Below are 17,573 nucleotides of genomic sequence, written 5' to 3' on the forward strand. Positions count from 1 at the left end.
TCAGAGACCTTTGTCAAATGCATAACAGGAACGTGGCCTGGCTGGAGGGTCACAAAGCTGGCCTGGGACTGCAAAATATAAAGAAAAATAGACTTTAATATCAAGTGTGTCTGTGTGTGGTCACTGCAGGAAGAAGAGGCAGGCCTTGTCTTTGAAGGCTGTGCTTTATTCGACTAGGTATTTATGACCCCAAGAAACTGAGCCTTAGCTTCACAAAGAGAGCACCTAATGGACTTAAATTACTGTCACATAAACATGAGTAAAACAAAAAGGTGATGGCTGGAAGGCTTTGAATTAATCATAACCACGGGCACTGCTCTGGGCAAATCTCCAGACCAAAGTTTTTCAGCCTGCTAAAGCATTACAGAAGGGGAAAGACCATATGCAAATTGGACTTGATCCCACCCCAAAAGGGGCAGTGCAGCCGAACTGCTAGGTCACATCCCTTCTGCAGGAGACCACAAGCATCCCCAGACATGTCTCAGCCTTATTTATTTATTTATTCGGATTTATTTAAAGCGCACGTCAGCCCGGGGGCATTGTGGCGCTGTTACATGAATACATACATAGTCTGGTTACAATGGAAGGAGGATGGTTGCAAAGCAATTTTCATTACAGGAAGCATTTCGTGTCGAACACTTTTCGTATCAGATGTGTGCGAGCTGAAGTGGGTGAAGGGAAGGTGGAGTTAGCTGAATAGCGTGGTTTTGAGGGATTTGCAAAAGAGATACAGAGATGGTTCTGCTCTGAGCGAGTTGGGGAGGGCATTCCAGAGCTTAGGTGCTATGTGAGGGAAGCCAATGCCGCCGGCTTTGGCTCTTTTTACAGTGGGTACTTGGAGTTGGTTGGCGTGATGACTTCTTCTGGGGCGGACGGAGGAGTTCTTGGTTATAGTTTCAGATAGGTAGGGGGGTGCTGTGTGGTTGATGCATTTGTGTGTGAGGGTGAGGGTTTTAAAGTTGATCCTTTCCTTGACTGGGAGCCAGTGGACGCGTCTTCTGGCCTGTGAGATATGGTCAGTTTTGGGAATGTGTAGTGCAGCACGGAGGGCATTGTTTTGCACTATTTGGAGCCTGTTTAGGTTTTTTGACATCAGTGAGGAGTAGCTTGGGTCCTTTTTTTCCTTCTTTAATATCCCTTTCGTGCTGCCCTGATGCTGCCAACCTTATAAACACGAGGAGGGACTGACACTCATTTTGTGGCTATTCTCCAAACTGCCGACTCTCTGTGTCTTTTTGCTTCACTAGCTGGTAAAGCAACACCCGCAGAACTGGATTCACCTCTGTAGGTCACTGTTGCATCAGGACACAATACCCCCAGTGGGGTTTTATCAGTCACACGTGCACTGGACGGTATAACATGATGACCATGAACAATGTGTGATCAGAATTCTCGGTGGGCCGAGGACTGGTGGGTAGACGAGTCTATGGCATTTTGCAGCTAAAGAACTATCTTTATGAAGACGCGTTATTCGTGCTGTTGGGCTCGAATCTTAACTGCGCAGTGTGTGTCATTAAAGTGTCTGTGTGGACACTTTTTTGCGGTAGCTGATGTCTATGAACGTCATTTAACAGCCAACGAACATCCTTACACACATGAAGACTTAATGGGTTTTGGCACCTAAATGCTGCATTTGTTTGTGCATAAATGCTCCATCCTCAACTTATTTTGAATGCCGTTGCCACTCCATCACAGAGTGATTTCCTAAATAGGGGTCTCCCCGCCCCTAGAGGGCTGTGGCACTCCAGGGTTCTGCCTCCCCGATTGGCCAGAGATTCTGAAAGCCACATAAGTGCTGCCACTGAAACATGCCTAAAGAAAGGCGGACTATAAAGCCCCCAGGGGCATCAAGCGAGTGTCTGGTGACCCACACTGGAGCCCCACAGGGACACAACGCAAGTCCTCCTCCCTCTTCTCCCCTTTGGGGTGTTCAGGCTCGCACCAGGAGTACATGCTGGAGAATACACCGCATTCGTGCAGGTAGACTTTGGGGGTGAGCAGCAGATGGCTGGCAGGGGCTGCTACTGTCCCGCTACATGGTGAACCTTTATCGGGACTTGTAGAAAGGGGGGGCAAGGCACAGGAGCCCCAAAGCCCAGACGCAGACATCCTCAGGAGCACAGAAGCTAAAAGTAAGCGCCTACTTTTAATATTGAGTGTTAATCTATTTTTAAGCATCTTTTCTTTTTTTAAGACAAGCGAAACATTGGAAGAACACACTTTGTGAACCCATTCACAAGGTTTGTCTAGGTGTAGAAGTAAAGATTGTGATGCCGGTCTACCTCACCTCCTTTGTCAGAGAGGATGACATGTGCATGACTTTGTCCCAACCCAACCAGCCCTGACATTGAACCACCCTGAAGCCAATTCCCTGCTTCTAGCTAGTAGTACACTTTGTGTCTGAACTTGCTTGCATGGCACTGGGAACCATATTGCCCATCTGAGAAAAGACAGGGTCGCACACTTCTTTAAAAGGAGAAACTGCCATCAGAATCCAGCGTTCTCTGTCAAAAAGATTGCAAATGATTGAACCAGACCATGCCCTCCTCCACAGAAAGGAGGGTGGTCATCGGCCATTTCCCTTCTACTTGGTGGTGTTAATGGAAGTTGTCTGCTTGATGTGTTGCCTCCTATGCTATGCTGACGAGTGTGATTATCGCCCCCTTCAGAGACCATCATAACCCGAAGAGAATTAAGTTGGCTCTGCTGGTACATGGTACTCTGAACAACAGGCTGTATGGCTTAGAGCAGCAAGAACATTAACCCTATGAGCTTTGCTCGGTCGCCACTGGTGATCTGTTGACCAGGGGCGTTGCTAGGGGGGGCTAAAGGGGCTATAGCCCCTGATCTTTTGGTTGTAGCCCTGGATAGAATCTCAGGAGCTACAGCCAAAAGACTAGCTAGCCCCCAGTCCCAACAGTTCAGACATCAGCTTAGCCCCAGGTCTTTTCCAGACCTAGCACCTCCCCTGCTGTTGACTATACGTACTTTCTTGCATAATGGACATTGAAGAAGTCTCCCCCACCCACGGACTGCCACAGAGGTGCGTGAGTACATAAAGCACCACATGCATACAAAGTACTCCAGCATTATGTACTCCAACATAAGAAATGCGTGCCTTGTCTCCCATAACCCTCCCCCACCTGACTCTCACCCAGGCCTAACCACGGGAGTCCATTGACTGTGCCAGCTCACATTGAAAAAAGAAATATTGCAAGAGCTGTGACAAATGAACCAGTGAACACATTGACGGCGTGTAGGGATGTGATCTCGCGAGATCCCGGCATGCGCTGTGACCTCGTGAGACGGCAATGGGCATGCACGCATCTTCCGGCGAGGAGCGTCGAGAGCAGAGAGCGACCACGGGAGGAATAGGGTGCTCCTCAGCGCTCCTGCTATATACAGGAGTGGGCCTTTCACCACATGGCTCATAAGACTTGAGACTTCAGTTGGATTGGCGAATCTATCCCCAGTAGTGAAGTCATTACTGGGCATTTGCAATTGGACTCTTACCATAGTGATCTGATGTCATTCTCCCTACTTTATTTTTGAAGCAACAATAGAGCCCTTCCATCAACACACCGAGTCGTGTCAAAAGTGCAGCCACTACACTGTGTTCATCATTTTAGAAATGCAGACATTTACACACACAGATGTGCAGGGTCACAATGACACACTGAGCCTTCAGTAAACATACCCCTGTGCGGAAACATATTGTGGATATGGAAATAATGCAGATTGTCTGGCACCACGCCTGCTCCCATTTTAGAATTCCCCTGGATCATTTCTCTCCACTCTCTCATCCTTCCCCTCCTCCTACGTCTTTCCTCATGCTGCATTTTTGTATGCATACTTTTCCAAATAGACAGCAGCACCCTGCCAGATCAGGACTGTCGGTGCTGTAAATATAACTGTCAGGGGCAGTATTTGATTTGATTTTGACAGGAGAGCAAAAATAACTGAATATAAATCACGTGTCAAAGGTTACAAGAAATGGGGTTTCTTTGTTCCCTCCTGCGCTGTGGTCATTTCTGGTTACTTTCTGGGTCTGGCTGCTGTACTTTAAAGACATTGGGACTCATCACGAGCATGGCTGTAGCAGTGCCTGTATGGCAGACATGGCTACGGCCATGCTCGCTACCGGCACTGCCTCCTGCGATTGGGCAATAACCGGCCATTACGAGATAAGTGGTTCAGTAATTGCCCATTTGCGAGAGGCAGTAATGGCGGGCTCCTCATCCCCATTCTGCCTCATAGGGCAGAATGGGGGTGGGGAGCATGGCTGCGGTGCCGGTGCAATCACGAGTTCTGCTCGCGGGTGCTGAACCGCTCGCCAGGTAAGACCTGGCGGGCTGTCAGGAACCTGCAAGCAGAACTCGTAATGTGGCGTTACCGGCACTGTTCATACCGTGGCCGCCACTGTTATAATGAGGCCCATTGTATATTCCAGACCCTGTGAACATACTACTCAATATATTTCCTTGAAATGACAGGACCGTCAGTGCGAGTCTGGCCTCTCAGATGTCTGGATACCACTGTAGCTATGGAAACATGTGTTAAGGTGCTCTGCATTTCTAGTTGAAGTGATCCTCCCTGCATCACGTGCCCTTCTGATGGCATGTTATGTTACATGCTGACCAGTGCAGCAGCATCAAAGTCGCTGATTTACAGAAGACCTTCGCAAGCACCCTCTGCACTCATAAACAGACATGGTGGCCATTCCTGCCTCTGCCCCCCAAAACACATCCTCATGGGAACTCTTTGAGCTCGCTTTAATCAAGCCTTACCATCAGGCTTTCGTTTAGAGTGCCTGCCAGTGTTTGTTTAAAGCAGCCTTCTGAGAGTTAATGACTTAATTGGAGTCATAAACACACTATTGGTACAATAAAAATGGCTTACCATCCAGCCTTCAGCCACTCCATTTATAAGCATTCTGTGCGTCCTTCACTGAAATCCTGTTTAAAAGAATCACTGGCAAAGCCAACAACATTTTGCACTTCCTACCAACAATGGGTAGTTAATACCACTACGGCTTTGCCTTAGTAGTGGCATTCCCAGGTCTGCACAACAGCCCAAAATGTTGGCATTTCTATTGAGATGGTCAAGAAGGGTCCCCATCATTACGAGGTATTCATGTTGGGCGCACCGTATTGATGACTGGGGGATGGTAGCGAACTGGGCACAATGTTGCAAATCCATATGTATCGAGTGGAGTTAATTATGGACGGGATAAGTTACTTTTAAGTGTTACAGTTGTTAAGAATGTATAAGATCTTCAAGCTCGTAGATTCTTAAAACTGCAAATTCAAACAGTAACACAATCTACACAATGGGGAGGTTTGTTAAAAAATATGGTATTTGGGACTCTTGCAAAAAGCATGTCAACTTTTAAACTGACTTCTCGGGTTTTCAGACAGCAACAACTTTAACCTTTGCGGTTAGCTGCTGCACGTGAATTTTAAGTAGCAGGGACATTCGTTCACAGAATGAAGAATGACTCTCTAAGTTAAACAGCCTTGAAATATCCAATACCAAACACAAGTAGAAAGCAGCAGAAGACAGGTATGAATGCAGGGGCTATGAAGGAGCATGGTACGATGTTGGAAATCTGTGAGCGAAACAAACATAACAAGCATTGGCAAAGCCAACAGTTTTGGCTTTAGTGTAAACATGGTATACGCATTACTGACATAACCGGCTTACCTGGCCATACAATGGCAACAGGAGGCACATGGTGTGATTATCTGGTCATATGACATCAGTGCCTGGAAAAAGCGTAATACCTATATACAAGCCACAACTGCTAGGTTTTACCAATGCTTGCTTTTAAAAGGATATCAGTGAAAAAAAAGCAAATGTTTCAAGACACACTAGGCTAAAGCAGGTTTATTACACGAGTAGCACATTTACATCTGCAATTAGGTCATTAACCCTCAACTGACTACTTAGAAATTAAACTGGCTAGCCAAGGTTTGATAGAGCTAGCTCAACAGATTTAGTGGGGCAGGGGTACTGGGTAAGGGGGGAACTTTCCATAGGAAAGGGCATACTTATGGGCTGTAAATTGGTGGGTAAAGTGTCGTAATGCATACTTAAATAACATCATAAAGTCAAAGCTGTGCGCGGGCCTCTTCACATGTGATCTTGCTCCTTATTGTACCCGTATGCAATAGTTTTGGTTTATAGGTGTGCTTAAACTCCACCTAATAAACAAAAATAAAAAAATAGAACAATTGATTGAAAAATGTAGGTTTTCATAGTTTTAAAAAAAATGTCATTTTGATTGAGCAGCTTGGGAGGTTCTCTTTAAAAAAAATAAGTTGGGCAAAGTGTTGACTCATTGAACAAAGTATGCCAATTCTTGTTTAAGGATTTCAATCGAGTAGTTTATTAGGCAAGTACAAAATCTAGTGTTATTTAGAAGATTTACGCACTTTAGCATTAACACTCCATATGTGATTGAATCCCAAGCACACTTTTAGAACTTTTAAACAAAGATCACTGACGTGTTTTTACATTCTATATCATGTTTTGACAGCAAGCTACTGCAACTTTTCAACTCTCCCTGATAACAATTGAAGCTTTAAAACAACAATTAACATTTGTATTGCTTTTTGCAACTAATTGTAACTTCTAATTCAAAGCATAAGAACAGTAATATATGTATTTATTTATTTATTTATTTATTTATTTATTTATTTATTTATTTATTTATAAGGCGTTGAAGCCTGCAGGCATCAGGGCAAACCAACATAGACACAAATGAGACGGACACAAAGCAGACAAGACACCAAGAGCTCCAGCAGGATTAAGAGCAGGAAATTCATTTATTCAAAGAGGAATGTATTCAGTTTACCACGAAAGTTGAGATGGTTTTCCTCAAGTCTCAGATTAGAAGGAAGGGAGTTCCATATTTTAGCTGCCACAACTGGAAAGGATTTTCCCAGGCCATTGGTCTGATTGGAACATAACGATCTTACTAACCCGATCTCAGAGGAGCGCTCAGATCTAATCGGGACATAGAGAAGAATCATGGATTTTAGGTAAGCAGGGGAGGTGCATAAAAACAGTTGTGTACCGATATCACTGCTTTGCAGGATATATGTGTGTGATGGGAAGCCAGTGGAGTTCCATATATCATTTGGAACAAATGTTACAATGTAACAAGAATAGATTAATCGCTCGAAGTCTGACATTGTTCAGCTCAGGATACACTATGTCAGAAAGGAAACACAAGACCACGTTGTATCACCATGTCACTGTACATTAGATGATATATGCTGATACAATGTGTCCCTTTGTTTACTTTCAGACACTATGTAGCACCACCCAAAACGTTTTACTTTGCAACATTTGCTGCTTTGTCAGAGAGTAATTCTAAAGTGGATACCCACTAAAGTCACCAAAGGAGTCCATCTGAAGACTCACAGTTGCAGTTATCTAAGGTGCCACTGATTATTTCTTCAACTTTTATTTTAATACAAAGTATTATTTTGTATTTTAATTATTTTTAGTTAATTGCAAACTTTTTTGCAAAATAAACAATTTATTCCATCATCAATTCATGATAATCCTAAAACCAATTTGATTAAGTTAAAATCAAACAAGTGAGGTCTGTATATTTTGTAATGAATTGTAGGGTCATAAAATCAGCGTCCTTTGGTTAAGGTCCAGCTACTGTCAACCATAAGGACCCACTGATGTCTTTACCGAGTACAGCTTCTAAAAAATGCACTACAGCCAATACCGGGGGGGGGGGGTCAGTTCCCAGACAACAGCAAGATACACATGTCTTATGTCTTCTATTGAAGCAAAACAAAAGATGGGTAAACCTCTACTTCGCTGACAAAGAGGAAGTAACAAATGTAGTGAACAGAGAGTGTGTCAGCGGAAACAAAATTCAAGTTAAAGTGGTGACCGGCAATGGGTTGGGGAGAGAGGGGGCCCCCGAAATTCGGAATCACAGATCAGACCATATAAACCAAACAATAATTGAAAAACATGAATATTTTATTTAAATTCCATTTGTTAAAACATACATATTAAATTTTAAATTTTGTTACGAGCTCATCTCTAAATAGCAGCAGATTGTTGTAGAATAAAGTGCATAGTGAAACAAAGTGCCAATATAAAACCAGACTGAAAATTCAGTCAGTATTAACTTCATGTTGCCAAGCTGTCTGAACCTCAAGTCGGCTGAAGGGGGTCACCCGGCTGGTGGTCAGAGGCTATGGCCGCATTTAACAATATAGAGAAAACCCCAAAAATATGTGGACAAGGCAATGGTAGTTCCTAATTAGAAAAAGGGGTGCCATACGTCGACTACTGTACTGTCATGACCTACTATATACACTAGGTCTGACATATACACAGGAAGTAGTTTCGATGGTGCGGAGCATCTAGGCTGTTTCACGGTTGATGCCCATCTTCTTCAGGACGGCGCACTCCCGTTGGAATATTTGCCACTTGAAGGTTTTAATGTAGCAATAAGGCAATAATACACACAGGAATACAGAATTATGCAAAATGAATCCATAATTTTACCTAAAAGAACCAAATAAAAAAGAGGGAAAAACAAATAAAAGAACAGTAAATACATAAACAAAACAACACCGAGGATACATTGTGTATCGACCTGCAAAACTAAATCAAATCAAGAAAACAGAGGGCATAATGATTAAAACATACTGATCTGTGATTGACGAACAGGATTACCCCCTCCCCGCCCCCATAGAACACTGTCCGGAAAAACACCTCCTTACTAAATAATGAGAGATAACATGGTTAAATAATTAAATTATCAAATTTACCAATATCTCAATTTTGAAACTGGCCACTTGTTCCCGAATGTACATCCTGGGAAATGTGTATGGACCTGTAGGGCAAGTTCTCAGTCAAGTAGAACTGCAGAAAAACAAAAAGGAGAGACAGGAACATATTATAATACAGGAGGGATCATCAGTAACTGATATCCACTCCAAAAAACCAACAACCAAGGGTGCACGCCATACGGCAGTCCTTCCTAATGTGACAATAGAAAAAAGGGTAAACGCAAAGCCAAACATTAGAGCTCACCTAAATTGGGAACGGATCACAAGCATAGGAGTTCAATCGCACAATTATGTCACAGTCGACCAGTCACAATAAGGCATCTGAAAAGATCTGTCCTACTGGAGTCTAGTGTTGTTCACTGCGTTATGGTTCGTGCGCAGATAGCTGTGGTAACATAAATAATTAGATAAATAAATAAAGAGGCTGTGTGAGCAGTCAAAATAGAGGGTTACGAGACAAATAGTCCTCCAACATGGAATACATCGCTCGCCCCATGATGTTAAACAGATTGCTTCAATGCTAAGGAAACTAATAAAAGCAGTGCTAAAATTAATAATAAAGACAGTGTAGCCGCTACAGTAGCAGATGCTAAAGAGTTGCGACCAATATAATGCATATTTGGCAGCTAGAGTGAACATGCAGGAAATTAGCATCATTCTCAGCATATAGCCGAGATCGGTGTGTACCCTGCTGATTAATGGCAGACATAGCTGCCAGCAGAACGTCAGTGCTACTAGCTGCTGCAGCCGCACTGGAAGCCTAATATATTAATTGGGCGTCTAAATTAGCACTCCAAAAAGGCCCCCCAATTGAGTCCTGGTTCGCAGCAAATGACTGCTCAAGGGCAATTTCTAAATGTTCAAATAGCTGGCCCAGCATCCCAACTCACCGTCAGTCTGTGCGCGAACCATCCCGCCTTCATTGAATCCTCAATAGCTCTCCCACAGAACATGGATGGAACGGCTTTAAATAGCCAAATGAAGGGAGGGGAGGGGGAGGAGGGGTCACAAGGCACACCAGTGCCAGGCTCAAACAGTTTCCAGCTGGCTTTAATGAGCAAGCCGTGTCTGGTGTTGCAGAGTCTTAAATCACAGCCCAAGTTGCAAAATGAACAAAATGGGCCGAGGCAACTGCGCTGCTCGCTCGAAGCTCACAAACTAGGTTGCAAAAGTTAAATAAAATAAATGAATGCAATGGAATAAAATGTGAACCCAATAGGCAATGCGACAGTAATCTCAAATAATGAAAACGCCAAATAATAAAAGAAGGCATTAGAATTCTAAAAATAAAAAGAAAAAACTGAAAAGCACCCACAGGCTGAAAGAGAAAGCTATGAAATGTGTACGAAAACGTAACACAATACATTTATAATGCAAACAAAATTAAAAGCTTAATGCTTTAGGCTGAAACGACAAATCTTCTAAATAAATAAACGCAGGTAATCTGAACTACCAAAACAGTTCTTCTAGGTTTGTACAAATGTATGGGTGGTGGCAGTCCACTTTTCCTGTGAATTCAAGAAGGGACTATGAAATGTATATGAAAACATAGCACAGTAGGTTTATAATGCAACCAAAATTAGAAGCTCAGTGCTATAGGCAGGAACAGCAATTCTTCTGAACGAAAGTCAAATAATCTAGGCTGCCAAAGTGAGTCTTCTAAGTTTGTACAGATATGTGGGTGATGGCAGCCCACTCTTCCTGTGAATTCAGGCCCACTATATGACTTTGGGTGTTATAAATCCACCAGTTTTCTCGAGTGGATAGTCTATTAGCAGAGGTATTAGAGTCAAAACCTCTTATTTGTTCTAGCGCCCACCAACGTAGATCATTGCAATCATGGTGGTGTTCTAAAAAATGCACTACAGCCAATACCGGGGGGGGGGGGGGTCAGTTCCCAGACAACAGCAAGATACACATGTCTTATGTCTTCTATTGAACATCTCTGGTTCCAGAACCACCCCTTACAGAAATAACCTCTTGGGTAGGGAATAAGTTTAACCTTACCCTCATAAATTGTGTTCTGAAGTGGCTATTCACACATTTTTCCAGGTAATTTGGAATCGAGCCGTAGGCCCTAACTTTCTGCTTCATGTGGCGATATAACTTGTACTTGTTTGATTAATCTGTAGTCGTTATCCAGTGCACTCCCCACAAACTTGTCTTGACCTTACTTGGGTTTGTACGAAGTTCTTCCTTGGGTACCGAAAGCCTGTCAAGCAATAGTTTACATTTAAGTTCCCATTTCATAAACGTTTGATCATGCCCCTCGTTCAATTCCTCTTTCAGCAGAGCAAGAAGTGGAGGTGGAGTCCCCTGGCGAAGTTCCCCATAGAAGGCCAATGGTTTCCATTCTACAATGACTTTCAAGGATATCAGCACCCGTTCACGCCGACCAATTGCATTGGTATGGACTTTGGTAATACCAAAACTTTTTTATAGAATACTCCCTCATACCAGGGCCATAGTCAATGACGAAACAATAGCATTGCCTCCATTCCATAAGAAAAGGCACTTGTAACTTTCATCTTATAGAAGTCCAGCAATGGAACCAAGGAGAAGCGACAATATTTTTTTTGAAGCCTTGCTCGATTTGCCAGTGTTGTCGCTCTGTTTTCAATGGCTGCTTCAGTCTTTACTTTGATCTTGCTCATGTTACTCAAGACTCCCAGATATTTAAACGAGTTGGGTAGTTCGATCTGTGTGCAGCCCAAGTAGCATCTGGGCTGAGGGCATTGCTTTTGGTTAGGGCCAAAACCCATGATTTTTGTTTTGATGTGTTTTCAGCTAATTTGTTTTCCTCCACATATTCCTTGAACTTCTTAAGCTAACGTTGAAGGCCTATCATAGTTTGCTCCATTAGGACAAGGTCGTCAGCGTATAGTAGGTGGCCTATTGGAGTTCCACCAATCTTCAGGGGGAAGTATCTTGCTTGTACTAAGGTCTCTGATATATTCAACATGTACACGTTAAAGAGATCTGGGGCTAGGGACAGCCTTGTTTGAGCCTCTTTGAAGCATGTATTTCATCTGAGATTAAGCCCACACCGTTCAGCCTTACCCGCAAGCGTGTCCCGGTATGTAGCTCCTTTAGCTGTTCTAATAGGTCCTTTGCACAGCCCCCACCTTTACAGCTTTTCCCACAGCCTAGATCGGCTTACACTGTCAAATGCCTGGGCCAAGGCGACCAATGCCACAAATGTTTTAGATTTTCCATCCAATGCTCTACTCTTCAACAGGCTAAGTAATGCAATGTTTGGGCCAGTTCCCAGCCCTTCAGCAAAACCAGACTGCACAGGTTGCACATGGCCCTCTATGTCGGCCCAAGTGTTCAACCGTTTCGTTATACATGATCGAAATTTTTTCCCCATGACATCCAGGAGGGCAATATAGTGGTAGTTTTTCAGGTCATACCTGTTGCCCTTCTTAAATATCTGAACGATGATAGCCCGTCTCCAAGATGCGGGTAAGCTTCGCGCTGAGTCAATCTTTTAAAACATCATGGAGATATTGCCTGCCCACATTTCCAGTTCCTATTTCAGGATGGCATTAGTCAACCCATCTGGGCCGGGGGCACACAAAATGCTGGCTTTCTTAAAAAAGCCAAGATGACCTCCACAATCTTTTCCACCAGCCATTTGCCTCCCCATCCTCTGTTTTGTTTGTCACCCTCCATTTCACCATCCAAGGAATACAGTGATTTGAAGTGGGTCACCAAAGTTAATTCAGGGACCCCATTTAGTCAGTATGCCGTTTGAAACTTGTCCATACTTTTAATCAGGGCCCAGACCTTCCCCAGGCTCATCTAATAGATGGCGCGCAGCATGTCTTCTGTGTCCTGCTTGAGCATTGCAGCCTTTAATCCTCTCAGCCAATATTTGAAATCTTTCTTGAGTGCCTTGCTGGCTAGGGTCAAAGCTTCAGCATCCAAAACTTGTTAGACCACATAAGCCTTTCCTCAAGATCCTTCTTTTAGCTACCAAAGCACTGTTGTATGTGTGACAATGTTTCTCAGTGCCACACTTTAGGCCTGTCTTGAAAACCATAAAAGACTGCAAAATTGGGGTGTAGTCCAACGAGCTGTCTAGCTTGTTTGGCTCTTTTAGGTTTATGTTTTTGGGAGTATCGGTCTGCCAAACTCTTTATGTTTTTTCGGGCCATCTTTAATCTACAACCTCCATTGATGGCTTCTACGTCCGTGTTCATACCAACTTTCTCCTTCTTATTCGGGCATCTCAGTCTCACTCTTAGCAAGTTGTGGTCACTCGCCGTAGTCCTTACAACCCCAAATTATTTTAGGTTCTGGACTAAGTCCCTAAAGAGAAAGATGTAGTCAAGTATTGATGCTTGAGTGCTTCTTGACCAAGTAGAGTTGCAAGGGATGTCATTCTCAAAGCAACCAATCAAAATATGGAGGTCCATTTGATCCAATGTTGCTGTCCAGGCCAGTCCTCTCTTTTCGGGTGATATCTAGTTTGTACTTACAGTTCGGTTTATGGATCCAGCTTTTGCGAAGCAGGTGATGTTTAAATCCCCACAGATTATTAAAGAGGATGGGGTTTTGTTCACAAAGATGTCATCAATAAGGTCACAGTCCTTTCTTATGAAGTCTGCCTCGCCCATCTCCACCAGATTCCAGTAGAGGTTTATTACTGTTAATTCACTGTTTTCCTTACAGGTTCTATCCCCACTACCCGGGTGCCAGTGTAAGGAGAGACTCTGCATGAACAGGTTGAGTTTTTCTGCTTTCATCAATTCCAAACCCATCCCGTTCCGTAGTGTGAACAAGAGGCCTGACGATGGTCTGCCCTTAGCAGCCTGTTTAGCTTGTGTGATATGAATTGAATATCCATTGAGGCTGGTTTTATCTCTCATCCAGGTTTCTTGTAAGCAGATGAGATCAAAGTCGCCCATCTCAGTTCTCCACTTTTAAGCAAATGGGAGAATCCCCTGGTGTTCCGTGATGTCAGGTTTAGTAACCTGGGTTTGCTCCCTTCCTGATGCTACTTCATGTACGATTTTGTTAGTGCCCCCAGCAACCAGGACCACAAAACCTTTGTTAGGGTACAGGGAATTGCTTTCCACTTTCCTTTCTGAGTCTGTGGCTTTATAGGTTGTAATCGCCATCTTCAGTGACGCCTTTTCGGGCTATGAGGGCTCCCTCTCCGATCTGATCGGGCCAGTGGGCTTCCTTAATTGCGTGGCGTCTTCACCCTTGTCCTTTTCCGAGGGTTCCACTATTCAATCTTTGCTACTTCTGGAGTATTTGGTTTCAGCGCAGTAGTGCTCACTTGATATGGGGTTTAGTTTAATCGTCTCAGTCTCTGGTTCCATCACAGATGTTAAATCAAAACCCAGTATTCGCAAGCTCGCCACTTTTTTGCTATTAGCGAGCGGATATGGAGGAATGCAGCATCCATGCACCTCTCATCTAGGAATTCAATCACCTACAAGTCCTCTGTGGATATCTGTCTGAGGTTTGGACACAGTGGAACAGGGCTAGGACATTTTGTCTATTTAGAATGAAAGACTTGTCTCTATCTAGCATCCTTTCCAGGCGCAAACTGTGTTATTGAACTCAATTATTTTCAGTTTCTTGGCCTACGAACTTCAAGTTTATTTGCTAAATTGCCTGACTTGGAGTCTCATTTAGCCTTTGACTGTGTTAAGTTTGTGGTGTTTATCAAGGGCTGTTCTTTTTCGCTCCAAACTAAGGAACAGGTCATTAGTGAGACCCTCTCTGGGTGTCGAAATGTTCTGTCTCGAGTGTGTCTCTGCCCAATGAGATTGACACTTGGGTAGACACATTGCAAGGTTCCACCCAGGAGTCCCATGACCCCTGAAGAGTAGGATCTTCAGGGGCTTATTTCTGACTTTGTCTGTGTATGACTTATGCCACCATATGTTTTTCGGCAAGACTTAAGAAAGGAATACTCAATTGCATATTTGCTGGTTGAGTTCCGTTCTTTTCTCCATTAGTGGTAGAGGGGTATGCGGTCACTACCTCGATTTCCAAAGAGTGCACCGGCCAATCTCTCACAGAGGGGGATGCCATCAGGTCTGTTCTGATTCACCCCTAATGCGTCACCCTGGGGGAAGGTAAATGTGACCTCTTTGTTTTTGTTATCCACGTTTACTTCTATTCCATCTTCTCCTCCTGGACAGTCTCTATTTGTAGGGATTTAGCTGTTTTTCTCTTAACCTTTGTTGTAGCATGCTGAAGTTTTTGGATCTTCAGTCTCAAGACCTAGTTGCAAAGCTTTTTCTTCCTCTGTTTCTCAAATATCGGGAAGAGACTAGAGGTGTCCCTACTCAAGGCTTCCCCTTCTTTTTAAGTCTCAATAATTTCAATGATGTCACTGAGTGAAGAGACATGTACATCGAGCAATCTGAGAGGGAGGCATTCTGAAGAGACGTTAACCAGAGGTTTGTTGGCCATCACATTGTTTTTGTTACTCGATGAGTGACTCACTTCAACTGCTGGGTCCTTGTTTGTTAGGGGTCCCTGCCGATACTGCACTTCAGAGACCACATACCGATAGTCGTTATAATGGGTTGTAGGTCAAAGGATCGACAGTTAAAGGGTCAAAGGATCAACAACAAAGGGTCGACAAGTCAAAGGATCGATTTTTTTTTTCACATTTTTTTTTTTAGGGGGATCCGCCAAACCCCCCTTTTTTTGCTAAAAAACACTTTTTTTCCCTAAACGAAAACCTAAAAAAATATATATAATTAAAAAACAAAAAAATTGATCCTTTGACCTGTCGACCCTTTGGTGTCGATCCTTTGACCAGACACTGTTATAATGATGTATTATAGCACATCTTTATACAGTAGGAGATAAAGTTTGTAGTGATGAAAAAAGGTTTTGGCCAGGAAAGATATTAATAGGAACATAATTTATGTAGTGCACCCTGAAGCTCCTTGTTCCGCAAACTATAAATAGTTGGGTTTAGCAGGGGCATTAGAGTGACATACAGCACAGTAAGCAGTTTGTTGATTTCTTCAGAGAATCCTGATTTTGGCCGCATATACAAAAAAAGTGCGGTCCCATAGAAGAGGATCACAACTATCAGGTGGGAGGAGCAAGTAGAGAAGGCCTTGCGTCGCCCTTCCGTAGATCGGATTTTCAGTATAGTGCAAATAATGAACACATAAGACGTTAGAGTTATTGAGAAAGGAACAAACCCAAAGACGACTCCTTGAACAAATATTGCAATCTCAATGAGGTATGTCGATGTGCAGGAGAGTTTAACTAACAGGGCCAAATCACAGAAGAAATGATCAATGTGGTTTGATCGACAGAAAGAGGACAGGAAGACAAATACTGGCTCAGGCAATGCGTCCACAAACCCAGCTGCCCAGCAAACGGCTACAAGCGCCAAGCAGGTTTTCTTGTTCATAATCACCACATAGCGCAAAGGATAGCAAATAGCAGCAAAGCGGTCATAGGACATGGCGGTCAACAGATAGAACTCTGCACTCAACAGGGAGAGAAAGAAATACACTTGAAGAGCGCATCCAGTTACTGATATAGTGTGTCTCTGAGTGTGAAGGATGGCAAGCATCTTCGGGGCCGTGACCAAAGTACAAGACATATCGATGACAGATAGATTGAGTAGAAAGAAATACATGGGTTTATGCAGTCGCTGGTCAGTGCACACCAAGATGGCGATGAGGAGATTTGCCAGCAAAGACATGAGGCATAAAATCAAGAACACAGAAAAAAGCAAACCCTGGAATTTTGGAAGGTTGGCAAAGGTCAGTATCAGGAAATATGCGGCAGAGGTTTGGTTCCCTGTTTCACGTCCTTCTTCATTTCCCATCACCTGGAAAGGAAAGAACATTTAACATGAAGATGAAATCCATGGCTGCCTCTGAAATAAGCTCCATTATATCATGGAAAGATTTCTATAGGTTTTCAAATGCTTGTAGGGCATACATTAAAAAATGTGAGAAGCTGAAACATTTAACTCAGTATCAATCTCTGGTTCTTACACTGGATATCTGGGGACTTTTGACATAGAATTTGAATAGGAAAGGTTCAGCAAATCGATTTGCCACCATGCATGGATGTGATAATCCCTAACCAAACATGGTGAACGAGTTTGAGGAAACATCCAAACTCCCACATTTCGGGAAATTCATGATTCTTCGAAATGGTGGGAAAAAAATAGCAGCTATTCAGACAAAAATATGCAAGGCACCAACACAATAAGGGCCTTGGGAATGAGAGCGGGCTGCCTTCTGCCGACGTGCCATAAGAAAATACCCATATAACCTGCCATTGTATGGCAGGCACTCACAGGCCAGTGAAAAATGTTAAACTGGAATGAAGAAACAGATTATTTTGCTCATGATAGAAATAGAAAACATACTTTAGAGGCGTGGGAAGAAGGTTTCTGTAGGTCTATAGGTTTGTCCACATTTCCAGTGACCCATTAATATTCACGTGTTACCAACTGTTTGAAGGGTTTAACCATGTAGTTTCATGGCTCACTGCTTGAGTAGTCTGAGGGGCAATATCCTTTACAAAAAGTTCTAACAGGGTTTCCTCCCCGTTGGAGGATGCACTATTTTGGTTCCAGGTTAGAGTTCAAAAGATGTAACAAAATCACATTGATATCAACACAGGTATGTGGCACGCAAAAGACTGTACATATATTGGCATTCGATGTTCCTGTCACCCGCATATGCCTTCAGATCACCTTAAAATAATACTGTTGCTAGAATCCTTGAAATA

General features: G+C 43.3%; 1 protein-coding gene and 1 long non-coding RNA gene across 3 annotated transcripts; both read right to left on the reverse strand.

Annotated features, from left to right (window-relative positions):
- Positions 1–7,989: 7,989 nt before the first annotated feature.
- LOC138579485 (uncharacterized) lies at positions 7,990–9,763 on the reverse strand. Of its 2 annotated transcripts, none has more exons than XR_011304020.1 (3): positions 9,722–9,763; positions 8,811–8,904; positions 7,990–8,544 (listed from the first exon to the last, which is right to left on the reverse strand). It is a non-coding gene; the product is annotated as an uncharacterized lncRNA (long non-coding RNA). The 2 variants fall into 2 exon arrangements; XR_011304019.1 differs by lacking the exon at positions 9,722–9,763 and adding an exon at positions 9,076–9,203.
- A 5,951-nt stretch (positions 9,764–15,714) lies between these two features.
- Positions 15,715–16,656, reverse strand: LOC138579746 (olfactory receptor 5V1-like). The gene has a single exon (XM_069649980.1). The coding sequence runs from the start codon at positions 16,654–16,656 to the stop codon at positions 15,715–15,717; it is 942 nt and encodes a 313-aa protein (XP_069506081.1).
- Between the last annotated feature and the right edge of the window lie 917 nt (positions 16,657–17,573).

This window comes from Ambystoma mexicanum, chromosome 3p (assembly GCF_040938575.1).
Source record: "Ambystoma mexicanum isolate Mex_15411 chromosome 3p, UKY_AmexF1_1, whole genome shotgun sequence".
Classification (NCBI taxonomy): Eukaryota; Metazoa; Chordata; class Amphibia; order Caudata; family Ambystomatidae; genus Ambystoma; species Ambystoma mexicanum.